At 41.8% G+C, this 12,518-nt stretch overlaps 1 protein-coding gene and 1 long non-coding RNA gene across 10 annotated transcripts in view; one reads left to right on the top strand and one right to left on the bottom strand.

Annotated features, from left to right (window-relative positions):
* The window catches only part of LOC142291112 (uncharacterized), a 227,418-nt gene extending 216,161 nt beyond the window's left edge, over window positions 1-11,257 (bottom strand). For all 3 annotated transcript variants that reach the window (XR_012750434.1, XR_012750435.1, XR_012750433.1), the window contains exon 1: window positions 11,079-11,257. This is a non-coding gene — a long non-coding RNA (uncharacterized LOC142291112). The remainder of the gene's footprint in view (window positions 1-11,078) is intronic.
* ELN (elastin) overlaps window positions 9,210-12,518 on the top strand; it is a 139,797-nt gene continuing 136,488 nt past the window's right edge. For all 7 annotated transcript variants that reach the window (XM_075335381.1, XM_075335380.1, XM_075335375.1 and 4 more), the window contains exon 1: window positions 9,210-9,290. In XM_075335381.1, the coding sequence (XP_075191496.1) occupies window positions 9,212-9,290 (79 nt within the window). In that variant the 5' untranslated portion in view covers window positions 9,210-9,211. The remainder of the gene's footprint in view (window positions 9,291-12,518) is intronic.

Raw genomic sequence — 12,518 nt, 5'->3', positions numbered from 1 at the left:
CAGTGATCCCGACAACGATAAGACCTGATGAGGATTGCTGGTAAGTCGCTGGGAGGTCACTGGTGAGATGTCACACAGTCAGACCTTACCAACGACGCAGTAACGATCAGCGACCTGTATAACGATCTCGGCGGGCGTTGGGACCGTCAATGTCAATGCCTTTGACAGAAATAATGCCCCTTTTATGTCCTGTCTTGTAATAGTATCCTTCTCTTTATGCCCCACACAGTAATAATGTTCCCTGTGTACGTCCTCGTACCAATAATGTCTTTCCATGTCTCCACTAATTTAAAAAAAAAAATTAGGCCTTCAAATGAAGAACACAGGTATATTGAAAAGAAAAATCTCTTAGTTTACATTGAAACCCTATCACGATCATTTTATACTTTCAACTGTGCATAACATAAATACAAGACAATTATGGAGTCCCATAACTCTGTAATACTGCACCCTGAGTGCCATCTTACAATGTCTACTGAGTGCGCCCTCCAAACGTAATAATGCCAGCTTTGTGCCACCCACTTAAAAAATGAATTTTACACTCAGCTAATCTGAGAGATCAAGTCCTCTCCTCCCTGGTACAGAGTGATCCATCACAAGTGGCACAATGCAGAGACATCAATGAACCAACAGCACCGGACCCCTGACATCGGCCTAGAGCACGCTCGCAACTCTGCCGCCATATCCAACTGTTTGGCCCGGGAACTCACGGCACCTTAGCAAAAGTCTGGGGTATGTTCACTGCCCCAGATCATGGTTACCAGTGGTGACAGCTGCAAAGTTTCTAAAGAAAAAATTGAAAGCATTAGTTTTAATTTTTTCCTTTTTTCCTGCCCTAAGAATTTTGCACCTAGGGCCATCAACCAAGTGCCTTCCCCATGGTACAGATAAGTAAGTTTGTTAATTAAGGCATGTCAACTTATGACATAGGTAAGACTATGTGGGCATAGTAGGACCGCCATTGAAAGACTGCACATTTTCAAAAATTACAATTTTAGACTAAAGGTCTATGAGACAAATTACTCTGCCCCTATTCATTTATATTCAGTAAGCATGGAGAATGAATTAGGCTTCACAAATTCTTTGGAAATCTTTGAGTAACTTGAGCAATTACAGCAATTTAGAGAACAGTTGCACACATCTTGGACGGGACAGGCAGAAGAGAAAAACCATGACCTGGCAAGGCACATCTGCTTTACTGCGGTGGCACAGAACCTCACTTCAAAGGCAGGTCAGTTGATTTGAGAAGGACAATATTAGCCCAGTCTTTGGAGACTATGACGTACGAGCTGAGCCCCAGCCAAAGTGTCACAGGCTCATTGAGTTTGACAAGCCCTGTTGAATTTCATTCAGTCTGTCAAACACCGTTAATGCTGTGTATTATGCCCAAAATCGTATTCAATACATCCAATGTTCTTACTTGTGTGTACAAGTCTGCTAAGTTAAACCAATGTGACATTTTCATTAAATAAATGCACCTCATTGTAATATGCTTTCTCAGTTGTCTTTTTCAAATATTGAAAATTACATTTTCACCATATTATTATCCATTTCTCTATGGCTTATAAGCTGTGACTTATGACTGCCAAGACCTAGGCTTTAAAATGATCAGACTTTGTGAAGGGTTTTAAGAAATATAAGGAATCAGGTCAACTGAGATTGATTTTTGGCAGTAATATTTAGGCCATCATTCTAAAAATCCAGTCCTCTATCCTCTTCCCACCTCATAGAATTAATCAATGATTTACTTTGAGATATTTGATCTCAGTGAAAAGGGAACGTGTTTTACTTTGTTCTATCAGCTACCCTGGAGAAGACACACATACCAGACAGGCACCTTATATACTATCCCTATTCCAACTAAAATAATATAACTAAACAAAAATGTGTTAAAAGGCAGCGAGTATAAAGGCAACTTTTCCAGACCAAAGTATTACAATCTTGACCTCTATGAGGTCTCTTTGTGACATCAATCACAATCCTTCAATTGGAAACATTCACTATCAAGTTTTCTAAACAATAGCACTGTCTGAAAAAAAAGTCATGGGTGTGCCTCGTTCTGGGGAGACCTGTGACGAGTCTGGACCAGAAGGTCACAACACCTTATTATGCAAAGGTCTTGTGTTTAAATGTAAGTGATTTCTTTTGGTGCTGTAGGGGTGAAGAACTATCCTTTGTAGCCTTAATATCAGGTGCAGCTCATTGTGACCCCACCCCCCTGCTATAAGAAGTCATGTGTCTTACCATCTGAAGCCAGTTATAGAATCTTCATTCATGTGCTGACCACTTTGGAAGGAGCTAGTCTCTGGAAGAAGCTGAACTGTTGTGACAATTGCAGCTGTGGTGTGAGCTGCGTTGGAGGAGCTTGAAGTGTTTTCCTTTTTGTGTCTATATTCTCCCTCTGTGTCTCCCTTCCTTTGTGTTGTATTATTGTAGGGAAGAGACTTGTGCTCACACCGACCTTCTCACTAGCCAGGGTGGGGTCAGGCCAAGCAAAAGCCTAGGTACATGATAGGCAACAGGAAGAAGGACTCTTCAGTTCTGGGATCAGCCTCATGTGAGAGTAGGAGATGACCTCGCTCTCTTCTCCCTAGCACCACGGCCCTTCATTGCATCGTGTTCCTGGTGTACCCTGTGTGTTGTAGCGCTTGCTGGGGGTTACCTTATATGTGACGACCCTGACCCTATCAGGGTGTCACAGGGAACTGCACTCCTTTCTCATATGGTGCAGAACTCATGCTCCATGGTTCTGGAATCCTAACTCTGGTATTGTTTTCCATCAGTACACAAATCCTAACAACACCTCACACCACACCCTGTCAGGCACACTGGAAAAGGGCCACCCACCTAGGGGTCAGGCAGACTGGTGGGAGGGACCTAGTCAGTTCAGCAGTAGCTCCCAAAGAGTGAGGAGCTGGGATTACAGCTCTCTAGAGTTGAGTAGTAGCCCTCAGAGAGTGAGGAGCTGAGGGAGTTATAGCTCCCTGGGAGAATTTGGTTACGTCGCTGACGGTGGTCTGGGACTGGAGCAGTCGGAGACCCGGTCACAGGGTATTTGAGAAGGGTGCCCAGACTTAGTTTAGGAGAACGGTCGGCACCGGAAAGTCTGGTAACCGGACCGGTACCGAGCACGGCGGGGTACAGGACCCAAGATCAGGGAGTAGCTTCACGCAACCTGGTAATTCACCTGTGGAGGATAGTCTCTTTATGAACTTCCCCAAGAGCTCAGAGATCAAATGCACCAACACAATAATGGGGATAGGGCTTTCCAGCCTATGCAGCCCACTGAAATCCGAATTGTCAGCCATCGAGAGCGCAGCTTCCCTATTTAATTATAGGGAGCGTGACCCCGACCGCTTCAGGCCGAGGGGTCACTCAGAAACATCTATCTACATGTGCATAGAGGCAGGCTCCAGACCACTAAGCAATATCAGCGGGGATGGATTCCCGGACGAGCTCCCCAGAGTGGCAGCGGCACCCAGAGACTTGGTTTACTTCTGTGTCAGAGTCTGCTTAATGTTCGCACCAACATACACACAGCCTGAATGAGTACACTGCTCTCCCTGCATCCTGCCTGCCCACACACCCCGCACCACGTTATTTTCCACCTATTCTCTAGAGTCTCGAGGTCTCCCCTACCCGTGGAGTGAACATCATCTGGCTGCTCCACTCCATCTCCCCCGGGTACTCCCATCGGCAGCGGCGGTACTCCCCTTACTGCGAACCACGGGAGCCATCACAAACTCTCCCTTGTAAATTTTTCCCCCCTTTTACATTTTGAACTGGCCGCAAGCCTCCGGGTCCGGAGACCCTCGAACCAAAGTGACCCTGGATCCAAGCAGTTTGACTGCTGCAGGGGCGGCACATATACAGTACCTAGTGGAACCCCATAGTCACAGCGTGATAAATAAAAAGTCAAGAATGAAGCATTTCATCATCATGCCCAGAAATGTAAAGCTGATGTATCACCTATCATACATGTTAGCTTGTAAGTTGATTTTGCATCTTCATCTCTCCATCTGTATAATAACATGGACCTCGTCCACTAGGTGACATGCACCAGGAATTTATAAGATGCTACTGCTATACCAATTTTTTACTAATACTGGGGCCTTGACAGAGATATATGCAAAGTCTAGTTATACGGTACCTGAAAATAAACTGAACTACAAGCATTTTAATGTTAACGTCCATGCACATGACCATATTAAGGATTATTACCACAAAGCCCGTAGACTTCTATGAACTCTTCCATCCAGGTATTTTTAACAAATGATTTCTTAGAGAGGACCACTTCTCCAGAATCAATGACAGGATAATATGGTGACACTAAAGACCACTTTACATGCTGCGATATCGGTACCGATATCGCTAGCGTGTGTACCCGCCCCATCGGTTGTGCTACATGGGCAAATCGCTGCCCGTGGCACACACCATCGCCCAGACCCGTCACACTTCTTACCTGCCCTGCGACGTCGCTGTGCCCGGCGAAACGCCTCCTTTCTAAGGGGGCGGTTCGTTCAGCGTCACAGCGACGTCACAGCTGCATCACTGAACCGCTGCCCAATAGAAGCGGAGGGGCGGAGATGAGCGGGACGAACATCCCGCCCATCTCCTTCCTTCCACATTGCAGGCGGGAGGCAGGTAAGGAAATGTTCCTCGTTCCTGCGGTGTCACACGTACCAATGTGTGCTTCCGCAGGAACGAGGAACAACTTCGTTACTGCTGCAGCAACGATATTAGAGAATGGACCCCCATGTCACCGATGAGCGATTTTGCACATTTTTGCAATGATGCAAAATCGCTCATAGGTGTCACACGCAACGGCATCGCTAAAGCGACCGGATGTGCGTCACAAATTCCGTGACCCCAACGAGATCGCTTGAGCAATATCGCAGCGTGTAAAGCGTCCTTTAGACCATAGAGTAGCATATGAAGGGTTATGGATCCATTATTTGAAATTTTGAGGACTCTGTGTGCTATATAAGTTGTATGCAAGAACATATATACCACTGTATCTTTTGAATATGGGGTTTCAAGGAAAATTAGCTTCAAATGTAAGGTGAAGTATATAAAAGGTTAACATATCTTATGTAATTATGATCATTATAGTGGATACAGTAAAGAAACAGGAGACTAAGGACAAGATGTTACCGGATAAAGGAGAATGAAGGACCTTGGAAGACAAGTACAAGACAAGTCTTCACCTGTCTTTCAGCCAACTCACATATCAGAACAAATAGGTAACAGAATGAGAGGATATACTGTACTCACAACTATTGGAGCAGTTTTTGGAACAGACTAAAATGTGAACACTGGGGAGATGATGGCTAGAGCAATCAAGAAGGAAAGACCGATACTATAGATTAACTTGTCACGGGAATTTATATTTCACATTTTTCAGATTTACAAGCCTGTGAACCTCTGATTTATTCTTACTATCCAATACTATAAATTGTAGTAGAATAATGGATCTAGCATTGCAGAAAAGGGTGATATTAATCATACTCCAGGGTCAAGGAACCTTGTAAACTCACAGGTAAAATCTGTCGTCAACTGATTCACTGCTAATACCTAATTTTATCAACATTACCAACAAGCTAGCAATAAAGGAAGATAGATTCAATGTTTTGTGTCATACTGAGAAAGACGAAAATCACAGGGGACTTTGTTTTATGGTGTAGAAATTTGCTCTCGTGGCAGAAGTACCCCGTATTTAATCCCCCCTCAACCCTCATTCCCTCATTCCAGGGAACTGGAAACAATTTCCCAATATCTGCAGTTCCTATAGTGAAAGGAGTCCTACCAAAGTTCTTGATGGTGGAATCAAACAGGACAAAGCTATCACATTTCAAAAGCCCCATAACAAGAGCATGTAGGTACATCAATGTCTACAGTTTCATATTTTGATGTCCATTTACTTTCTATTAAGAGCACAATAAACAAAAAACAATTCTCTAAAGAAATACTCAAAAGAATTACACTCCTATGAGTTGAATTGTCTGATTCGAATACTCACTTTTTGTTACAATGTTCCCATGATTATAAGGTGATCACTAGTTGACTTTCTTCTGGGAGCACCAGTAATCAGATGTAATCTAAGGACAAACCTTCCCATTTGTCTGAAGCGCCAACACTGGAAAAATGAAGTATTCATTGAAATTATTAGGCTGAGTGACTAAAGAATGGATGTTCTGGGTCCTTCAGAAAATTAATGTTTGTAGCTGCTTTCTAGCCTGGTTAGTAGATGTGGGTTGAAAAAAGAATGCCTGTCCATCTTTACTTGGAATTTGTAAAAATGTACCTGGAAATAAACTTTCTAATCCAGACATGTCCTTAAGGATATGTATTATAGGGCAATATATTCTTTCCAGGATATTAACCAGCTAAGCTAGAGTCCGTTTTCAGGGTGGTGATAACATACTTATGGGTAAATAAATATGGTAGCCAAAAAAAGTATTGAGGATGACGACTGGGAGCTGTTAATAAGCTTTCCACTTGAAGAGGTTGTCCACTACTTTTACATTGATGGCCTATCCTTTGCTCAGATCGATCGGGGTCCGACTCCAAGCATCCACACCAATCAGCTGTTCTAGGTGCAGGTGGCAGCCTGTGGTTAGAAATGCTCAGTTCCGGAGCTGGCCCATCTTCTAAGGCTGGGACCACACAGGGATTACTGCGATCCCCTCGCATGATACTTGGCTAATGCTGGCTCTACAGCAGAGCCGAGTTTCATAGGAGTGTCCCTGCGACTGAGTGTACCGCGAGTGCAGTGCGATTTTTCTCTCCCCCCCATAGACTTGAATGGATGCGAGAGAAAACAGGATCTCATTACAGTCGCAGCATGCTGCGATTGTTTTCTCGGTCCGATTAGGGCTGAGAAAATAATCACTCATGGGTACTGGTAAATAGGCAAATATTGGTCTGAGTGGAATGCGATTTTTTATCGCACTCCACTTGCACCGATTTTCATGTTGTGTGGCTTAGGCCTAATAGTGACTGCGGCCGGGTACTACACATCCACCTCCTATTGATTTGAATGGGAGGCGGATGTGCAGTACTCAGCCGCGGCCGCTTTCAGGACACGGGGAAGCCCTGGAACTGAGCATTTCCAGCCGCCTGCTGCTGCCGGCACCGAGAAAAGCTGATCAGCGGGGATGCTGGGTTTCAGACCCCAGCTGACTAGACATTGATAACCCATCCTAAAGATAGACCATAAGTGTAAAAGTAGTGGCCAACCTCTTTTATGAAAAATCTGCAGCTCATTTCTTACCCATGTATGATACAGAAATTGAAGTGCTACTGTAAAAATTTAAGAAAATGGCAGAAAACTGGTTAGGCCTTAGTAGGTAGATCTCCACATATTCCATGCGAATACAAGTACAACTTCCCTCACTAGGTAAAAATGTAGCTGTCTGATGATAAAACCTCTGCTGACGATGAACTATTTTATTGCATCTAGGGACATCATGCCTAATGAACAGAGCAATTTAAGAAATAAAACTTTGTTGCTAAACTTCATACTTGTTTCTATTTTTCCTTCCATATGTCTTGCAGAATTACAAGTGAAGAAAGAAGAGACGTTTTAAAGAGGACCTGTTACCAAGTCATATTTCATTCCCGCTTCTTCTTGAGTAGTTTCCTTTTATCATTTGAATCCATCATATAGTTCCAGAATTAAAGATCTTTTTATTTAGTGCAATGAATAAATTGTTCTTTATCGCTTGCAACATTTTTGGACCCGGGAGATCAAAATATTTACATGGAAAACACTATATTAGCATATGCATCTACGCCGTTCTGGTGTATGACCACCCTTAGTCATGATCCTAAGGGTGGTCACACGCCGGAAACACATTGATGCATACACTATTATAGCATTTTCCATGTAAATAGTTGATCTCCAGTGCACACAAATTTGACAAGCGACAAAGAAGAATTTGTTCATCGAGACGGACTTTCACACTTTTACATAGTTACATAGTTACTTAGGTTGAAAAAAAGACCTAGGTCCATCTAGTTCATTCATTCACTTCATTCATCTTTAACCTAGGTCATTGCGGAGCCTTTGCTCTGAGTTGAAAGTGGATAACGCTAATCTTGACCTGGATTTCTTTTGCATTTGACTTTTTATTTAGTATTAGTTTTTATGGTCTATTTAGTGTTAATTATCATGGTATTTTCCAAGAAAAGGATGTTCAACAGTAAATTATGCAGTGCAGCCTAAAGACATGACCCCAGGGAACCATGTGAGCTCCACCTCCTTGGTAAAGATCATATTAGCCGAAAATAAATAGGCCCGTATCTCTGGAACCATATGGCGGATTATAGAAAAACAAACTGCGGATTACACAAGGGGGCAACAGGAAAACAAAAAGAGCAAAAATGGTATACTTTTTGGCTCAATGTCAGGTTTTCTTTAAATACATTTTACACTTTGATGGAAAAATCATTTGTAAAGAAATATATATATATATATATATATTTAGTCTTATATTTTCTATACGCTGCAGGGCTGTGCATTTGAAGTCACTATTCTATACATGAGCATCGTAATCAGCAACAGGTCTTACTGGAAATTGGATCTAAAAATTTACCTATGTAGCTTTTTACAATAGGAAAGTCCATAAACTGGAGCTTTCTACATTATTGTTTTACTGCATAAAAAGAGAAGGTTTCACGTCCTTCAAGCACAGATGCTCGTACACGCTGGAAATAGCTCTGCTTCTAACTCCGTCTTGTCTGACTTCCCCGGATCGTAGTCTTGCACCTGTGCTTGAAAGTATTGCGATGAGTTCATTGATAAAAACTGGATGTCTATTCACCCCAGTGTACAGCTAGCAAATGAGTTTGATAAATCCCCTGTTAAGAGAGTGAAGGGACAGACAGACAGACCGCGAATGAGAGAGACAGATAAACACGGAGAGAAGAATTCTGCACCCCCTCTCTCTGGCTCTGCTCCCATGTCTATTTCAGCCAGAATTGCAGAACGTCAGCCAAGAAAAATGAAAAAAAAAAAAGAAAGAAAAAAAAGGAAACAAAACAAAATAAAATATTCCCCCTCCTTTCCCAATAATAAGGGGGGTGGGATGGGGCTGCTGGCACAGTTAGAATGACGTCGTGTCTCTTGCTGCCCCTCCCTCATTGGGGATGTGAGCTGAGCGGCGGGATAAAACCCAGCATGTGTGAGGGGACGGGGGCATTGTGAGACATGGAGAGCATACGGCCTGCCGCTCCACTTTGGAGCATCATCCTGCTTCTTGCCTTCTGCCAAACTTCTCTGCAAGGAGGTGAGTAACCATGCACACACCAGCACACTTCACTTACACCCACGGCCTGATACTTCAATATTCTTCAAATGTCTGTGATGTGTTTTCTGTATATTCTCCAATGGGTAACATTAGTTTTGCCTAATTGGGGTTCACTAAATGCCCTCTATTACTTTGTGCATATATTGTATTGGATGTCATACACATATCATACCATACACACCATATACAACACATCCACCTGTCTGCCGTAAACTGAACTTCCATTCTGTCTCAATTTACAATGCTAGGTCAATAACACAAGTGCTATTATCAATAGTGAGCATCAAATCTTAACAAACCCAATCTAGAAAAGTGCTAAAACTATATTAATCTCCCATTCTGAGGGATGTTGGATCTTGATTTTGAAGCTGCTTAAATCCTAAACTTGGATTTCTGCAATTCCCAGATGCTGTCACATACAACTAAACTTCAGAACGTAGACCAAGCACAGGGTGAAAGGCAGGGTTTGACATGCAGAGTAATTAATGCTTTGGGAAACACATGTGAATTCATTCAGTTTACACAAAAAACAAATATTCACAGGTCATGTGTAAAGAAGCCTCAAGAGAGTGGCCCTGGAAACCACACACCACTTCTCACATTTGTTAAGGTGGACAAACATGCCAGCGGTCCCATGGACAAGAACATTGGGTCATTGTGTTTCACCTGTTTGTTACCATAATATGTCTTGATATAAATAATATCAAATATATAAAAATATGCAATAAACCTGGTGTGATAGGTCATCATGATAACTGTGTGAGTTAGACAGATGGTTTACAAAACCACAGGTGCCCCTATCCCTTCCTTTATATACTCTCCTACCCCTTGGTTGAACTTGATGGACAAGTCAAACATAGAGAACCATGCCATAAACCTATGTGATTTATCTGTTAGTGGTGTGGTAGGTCATCATAATAACTGTGTGAGTTAGGCAGATGGTTTACAAAACCCACAGATACCGCTATCCCTTCATTTATACTCTCCTACCCCTTGGTTGAACTTGATGGACGTGTCAAACTTAGAGAACAATGCAATAAGCCTATGTGATTTATTTCTTAGTGATGAGGTAGATCATCATGATAACTGTGTGAGTTAGGAAGATGGTTTACAAAACCACAGGTGCCCCATCCCTTCATTTATATACTGTTACATCCCTTGGTTGAACTTGCTGGATGTGTCAAACATAGATAACAATGTCCTAAACCCATGTGATTTATCTCTTAGTGATGAGGTAGGTCATCATGATAACTGTGTGAGTTAGGAAGATGGTTTACAAAACCACAGGTTCCCCAGCCCTTTATTTATATACTGTTCCATCCCTTGGATGAACTTGATGGAGGTGTCAAACATAGAGAACAAGGTCCTAAACCCATGTGAACTTGATGGACATCTCTTAAACTCTTAAACATAGAGAACAATGTCATAAAGCTATCTGATTTATCTCTTAGTGGTCTAGTAGGTCATCAGGATAGCTTTGTGAGTTAGGCAGGTGGTTTACAAAACCACAGGTACCTCTTCTCTTTCATTTATATACTGTCCCATTCCTTGGTTGAACTTGATGGACATTTTTCGTTTTTCAGTTGGATCAACAATAGATATTGCATACAAACAAGTGACACAGCCTATCACTGGTCTATCTAACAACTCAGCTCTGCTCCAACGCTGTCTTTTTTCATCACTGAGCAACATAAACTAAACTAAATCTAATTACAATATTATAACAGAAGAGCAATTCTTTAAATCTGATCTACAGATGGCACATACCTGCTTAGGTTCTTCAAAAGACAGTAGATGTTTCACAAGCAGTATATACTTTTTCTTTTTCCCAGTTAAGAACTTTTTCCAGCACAAGTCTTTGCTTTAATGCTCTCCAGGCAATGTAATGTCATTACTGTCCATTCTTGTAGCAGTGTGTATGCACAGGGATAACTGTAGAGCTGTACGCTGGATACTACAGCACTAATAGAGGGCTGGGTTTACTTCCACAGAGGAAACAAGTGTCTGAATTGCTGCCAAATTTTTATGGACCATAAGTGCTTTGGAAAGTGAATTTCACAGTGACTTGCAGCTGAACGTCTCGCTTATTGTAGAAAGCAGAGAACATCATGGGGTTAAACTGTAGATTTCACACTAATTGGAAATGATGTAGACTTATATACATGTAATTATTACATATAAACACATTTCTAGTTATGGAAAGGGTTATTTCATAGACTCACATGCTGACCTTATGTCTGAGCTCTGCTGTCATCTTCCACCTCCTGATATATTTTACTAGTTTATTTTTAGCTTGAGTTTGTGCATAATCTTAGGTCCGTGCAACAATCCTACAATACTTTACATATACCTGTGCTCCTTACCAAATGTTGTGCAGTCAATTATTCTCTGTTATCTAGGATTTCTGGATAACATGCCTGTAAATGAAAACTTAAACTTTAATCAAAATGTAGACAATGTCCCAATAGTCAAGGAATGGTCAGATATCTTGGACATTATTCTGGACATCCTTTAGCAGATATTTAAAGAGACACAAAATGAATGATGTTTAGATTAATTAGTTGTGACATATATGATAACAGGGTCTTCTTATTACAATCATCAATATTGCTTTGGATTCACATTAGGAGTAAATTACATGGCTAGAGAAGGGGGATGAGTGAATTTCAGCACTATGTCTTTTTGGTCTGCTTTGGATAGTATCTCAGATTAATTATTATTGCAGGGGCTTAAGTAGGGCAAGTCTGTCAGGGAATGTACCCGTATATTACATATATGTACCCCGATATTAGATATAATATATTAGAAAAAACTTTTTGACAGTGAGACTGATCAATGAGTGGAACAGGCTGCCATGAAGGGTGGTGGGTTCTCCTTCAATGGACGTCTTCAGAGGCTGAACAGTCATCTGTCTGAGATGGCTTAATTAATCCTTCAGTGAGCATGGGGTGGGACATGATGACCCTGGAGGTCCCTTCCAACTGTAACATTCTATGATTCCATGTAGCCTAGGTGTAATATGGGTCACAACTATCTATTTGGCATTGACCAGGGCTAGATAAAGGGCTAGGGCATCGAACTCTTTGGGAAGTCTAGTTCTTCTGACTAGTAGTCAACGTGTTACTATTAGAAAGTCTCAATCCAAGGTAAAGTGTATGAGACATATATTATACAGGTAAATGATAAAGATTATAGAAATTATAGCAG

Source organism: Anomaloglossus baeobatrachus, chromosome 2 (genome assembly GCF_048569485.1).
Source record: "Anomaloglossus baeobatrachus isolate aAnoBae1 chromosome 2, aAnoBae1.hap1, whole genome shotgun sequence".
NCBI classification, from domain to species: domain Eukaryota; kingdom Metazoa; phylum Chordata; class Amphibia; order Anura; family Aromobatidae; genus Anomaloglossus; species Anomaloglossus baeobatrachus.
The sequence above is the reverse complement of the archived record's forward strand: the minus strand, read 5'-3'. Positions and strand labels throughout refer to the sequence as shown.